At 45.6% G+C, this 4,803-nt stretch overlaps 1 protein-coding gene across 1 annotated transcript; it reads left to right on the top strand.

The window, feature by feature from the left end:
• The first annotated feature begins 1,082 nt into the window (after positions 1–1,082).
• LOC147002504 (uncharacterized) lies at positions 1,083–4,316 on the top strand. The gene is made up of 4 exons (XM_085843496.1): positions 1,083–1,116; positions 2,495–3,226; positions 3,419–3,700; positions 4,259–4,316. Exons 1-4 carry the CDS (start codon positions 1,083–1,085, stop codon positions 4,291–4,293), a joined length of 1,083 nt encoding a protein of 360 aa, XP_085699622.1. The 3' UTR covers positions 4,294–4,316.
• The last annotated feature ends 487 nt before the right edge of the window (positions 4,317–4,803 follow it).

The following is a 4,803-nucleotide window of genomic DNA, read 5'->3' as shown; positions in this document are numbered from 1 at the left end:
ATCCCAGTGACACATATCCTACAAAAAGGGCACAACTCCTAATCCTTTCCAAAATAGGTCAGCCATCTGGAGAGCAAGCAGTATATGAGGCTATGAGCCTCTGACATTCAAGCCACCACAGAGGTGCTGGATCAGGTCATTATATTCATCCTCTCTGTGTAACAACAGTCACGGTGATGCAGGATATTTGATCATGCTGTGCTTGTGATTGATTGTGTTGTTTACTCAATATACTCTTGTCAAGTTATTGTGTGATCAGCCTTTGCACCAAAGTTTAATCCCTCTAGCTAGAATACAGACACTTCCTTAGTAAACACCCTTAATCCTAAACAATCAAGGTAACGTTAGGTTGTAGAAGGAAGCACCTTGTTTGAAAGTGATGTCTAGTTGCATGGCAGAGAAGTTGATGAATCAGAGAAAGATTTGATTAAATAGGATATGTTCAACTCTCTCAAGAAGAAAGAGGAAAGGGAAGCTACTTGAGAAGTAGTGCAGAGAGAAACAGAGAGAGGAGGCATTTTTACCCAGAGAGTTTTAGAGAAATATATTGAAGAGAGAACCAGAGAGACACAGGTGAAGGCAGAATGAACTGAGAATATGAAGGAGTCAGAAGATTAGAAAAAAATTGCGAGTTAGTTTGAGGTCAAGCAGAACAAAAAACATCAGAGGCCAAGAGAGAATCCAGACTGAATCAGTTAACATGGGGAGCAGCTTTGAGCTAGAACACCTGAGTTGAACCAGTCAGCCAGAGATGAAAAAGAACCAGAAATAACGGTATGCTTATTCAGCAGTAGGTATGAGAGGCAGAAAATATTCTAGGCCTATGCTAAGTTTCACACAGGCTAGAAGCTTCCAGGACTAGGCCTAGGTTATCACTCGGATGGAGGTAGTAAGCATCAAAGATTACAATTACACCTAGTGCATAAAAGTTACTTGAACATAGAGTTAGTAGGTGAGATTTTGGAAGGCATATATAGAATCCATACGTGGAACTCAGCAATTCCCCTCTGCTGTAGGTAGTGACATACTTTATTCATGCATTTCACAATTCAGTTTTACTGTTCTGATATCCCAGGTATCTAATGGACAACTGTGGAAGATCATTCACTGGGGAAGGTTAGTGTAGTGCAGAAGAGAGAGGTTCATTTTGTTCTCAAAGCACCTCACTGCCCTATTCACTTCATCTGGCTGGAATTCAAAATTCAGGTCATAAAGACAGGAGAGGACACATTTTGTCCTTTCTTTTTATATCTTTCCAATTTGCAGATAATGATGATGTGAGGTAGCAAAGAGCAGAAGAAAGGAAAGCATAACCCTAAGCAGGTCCCCATTTAAGATTTCTAGATACTCTGGGCCTTTGAGTCATCATGCAGAAAGGAAGCAGAGGTTGCTGAATATCAGAGAGTGTCCTTAGTGATGAAGTTGGTCTGAATACAGAAACATTTTGGGGACTATAAATTGAGATTCTGACATTAGCAGACAGGTGATAAAATGAATAAAATCAGTGAAACTTTAAATCAAAAGTAACATTGCCAATTTTCCTTATAGGTGCGAGGAAAGAAACCACCTATCTTCCTTCAAATTCCTCGGAAGCATAGAATTCCTGTGCCTGAGGTTGCAGCAGTCATTGACCCAACTCAATCCACCTGTGCTGCTGACAGCAGGGCTCCTGCTGAGGCTGAGCCAAATTCTTCCACCTGTGCTGCTGTCAATGGGGCTCCTGCTGAAGTGGAGCCAACTACTTTGCAGAGTACTCCTGAAAGTGGGGACCCTGCAGCCATTGACCCAACTCATTCCACCTGTGCTGCTGGCAGCAGGGCTCCTGCTGAGGCTGAGCCAAATTCTTCCACCTGTGCTGCTGTCAATGGGGCTCCTGCTGAAGTGGAGCCAACTACTTCGCAGAGTACTCCTGAAAGTGGGGACCCTGCAGCCATTGACCCAACTCATTCCACCTGTGCTGCTGACAGCAGGGCTCCTGCTGAGGCTGAGCCAAATTCTTCCACCTGTGCTGCTGTCAATGGGGCTCCTGCTGAAGTGGAGCCAACTACTTCGCAGAGTACTCCTGAAAGTGGGGACCCTGCAGCCATTGACCCAACTCATTCCACCTGTGCTGCTGACAGCAGGGCTCCTGCTGAGGCTGAGCCAAATTCTTCCACCTGTGCTGCTGTCAATGGGGCTCCTGCTGAAGTGGAGCCAACTACTTCGCAGAGTACTCCTGAAAGTGGGGACCCAGCAGTCATTGACCCAACTCATTCCACCTGTGCTGCTGACAGCAGGGCTCCTGCTGAGGCTGAGCCAAATTCTTCCACCTGTGCTGCTGTCAATGGGGCTCCTGCTGAAGTGGAGCCAACTACTTCGCAGAGTACTCCTGAAAGTGGGGACCCTGCAGCCATTGACCCAACTCATTCCACCTGTGCTGCTGACAGCAGGGCTCCTGCTGAGGCTGAGCCAAATTCTTCCACCTGTGCTGCTGTCAATGGGGCTCCTGCTGAAGTGGAGCCAACTACTTCGAAGAGTACTCCTGAAAGTGGGGACCCTGCAGCCATTGACCCAACTCATTCCACCTGTGCTGCTGACAGCAGGGCTCCTGCTGAGGCTGAGCCAAATTCTTCCACCTGTGCTGCTGTCAATGGGGCTCCTGCTGAAGTGGAGCCAACTACTTCGCAGAGTACTCCTGAAAGTGGGGACCCTGCAGCCATAGACCCAACTCATTCCACCTGTGCTGCTGACAGCAGGGCTCCTGCTGAGGCTGAGCCAAATTCTTCCACCTGTGCTGCTGTCAATGGGGCTCCTGCTGAAGTGGAGCCAACTACTTTGCAGAGTACTCCTGAAAGTGGGGACCCTGCAGCCATTGACCCAACTCATTCCACCTGTGCTGCTGGCAGCAGGGCTCCTGCTGAGGCTGAGCCAAATTCTTCCACCTGTGCTGCTGTCAATGGGGCTCCTGCTGAAGTGGAGCCAACTACTTCGCAGAGTACTCCTGAAAGTGGGGACCCTGCAGCCATTGACCCAACTCATTCCACCTGTGCTGCTGACAGCAGGGCTCCTGCTGAGGCTGAGCCAAATTCTTCCACCTGTGCTGCTGTCAATGGGGCTCCTGCTGAAGTGGAGCCAACTACTTCGCAGAGTACTCCTGAAAGTGGGGATCCTGATGATGTTTTGAAGAATCCTTCCCCAAGTCCTGCTGACTGTTCTGAATCTGATGAAAAATATGACTCAGAAACAGGTAGTGACATTGGGTTGGATTTCATAACTGATTCAGATTTGTACATGGAGCATGCATGGGACACACCCCATTGTGACCCAGAGCCTACTCCTGGTACCTGCACTTGTTGTTCCCTAGATTCCATTGAAAGAAATGACCTGAATGTTCTGACACTGCTTCCAGCATAAGACAAGTATGCTATTCTTTCTTCAGGTGCGGAACCCATTCCTGTTCCTGAAGATATAGCCCCTGCTCAGGGTGCTGAGGTTTTTTATGATGCATTAGAGTCAGCTGATCATACTGGCCATAGCTTGTCCACTCTCCAGCGTCCTGGTTTTTTTTGGGCACCAGATATGCCACTGCTGCCCGTAATGCCCTTGATGCGGTTTCGTACATTCTTGTTATCAATGATGATGTGGATGAGAAATAGAATTCAGCAAGTGTGGTATGAAGAAAATGGCCAAGGACCTCCCTCCAACAGAAACGATAAACCAGGTAAGGTAGACCACAGTAGTTGCTTAAAATAGATGAACTTTTATTTTAGATAGAAAAGTAGATCTCTTTGGTACTAATAGTCATGATTAATACATTTCATGCTATTTAAGCATTACCTAGAACCAGAAAAAATTGTTTCCTTTTCCCAACTTAATGAAAATACTTCACATAGTGTAACAAAACCAGTTTAGACCAACACAACTGACCATGGTACTTGGTTGTCTGCCATCCTGGAATGAGGAAAATTTTTTTCAATCCGATTGAAAACCTTGTGTTTTTTGAATGGCTAAGCAGAGAAATCTTCCTGTTAAACATTAGGGTCTATTTATCTCTGCTCTTCTGAACTCTGACTTGTGAGGATAGTATCAGCCTGGAAACAAACATTCCAAAGGAAGCAACAGCTGAGAATAAAATTAACAAAACAAGCCTCCACCTTCTCACTGTTTCTCATTACAGTGATCCTGATGATAATGACACTGATGCTGCTGCTGTTGCTCCTGACAATGCCACCAATGATGTGCCTGATGATACTATTGATAATTCTTGCTTTTCTTCTAGATGCCGCTGGAGCTGAACACTCCAACACACACTGACATATTCAGACAAAGGCTGTGAGGAAAAGGTTTATTTTATATATATATATGTAAATATATAATTTTATGTATTAATAAAATATTTTATCTGATAGAAGACTGAAGTCAAAAATTATTGTTTTATTGGAGTCTCAGTTGTGCCATGTGATGTTTACTAGAAAAATATTTTTTTATTTTTTTTTATTTTTTACTTGTTTACTTCCCATCCGGCTCACTGCTCCCTCCCAGTCAGTCTCTTCCACAATCCTTGTCCCTTCTTACCCTCCCCTAGTCCTCTTGAGTGGGTGGGGGCTGCCTGGTCATCTCCAACACTGGAACATGAAATCTCTGTGAGGCTAGGGGTTTCCACTCCCACTGAGTCCAGTCAGGGCCGTCCAGCTAGAACAGCATATCCCGCATTCAGGCGACAACCTTTGAAATAGCCCCTGCTCCAGGTTTTTTTTTTGGGGGGGGGCACATAAAGACCAAGCTGCACATCTGCTACCTATGTGCATGTAGACTTAGAGCTAG

This window comes from Mus caroli, unplaced genomic scaffold, assembly GCF_978045245.1.
Source record: "Mus caroli unplaced genomic scaffold, Mus_caroli_1 scaffold_10, whole genome shotgun sequence".
Classification (NCBI taxonomy): Eukaryota; Metazoa; Chordata; class Mammalia; order Rodentia; family Muridae; genus Mus; species Mus caroli.
The sequence above is the reverse complement of the archived record's forward strand: the minus strand, read 5'-3'. Positions and strand labels throughout refer to the sequence as shown.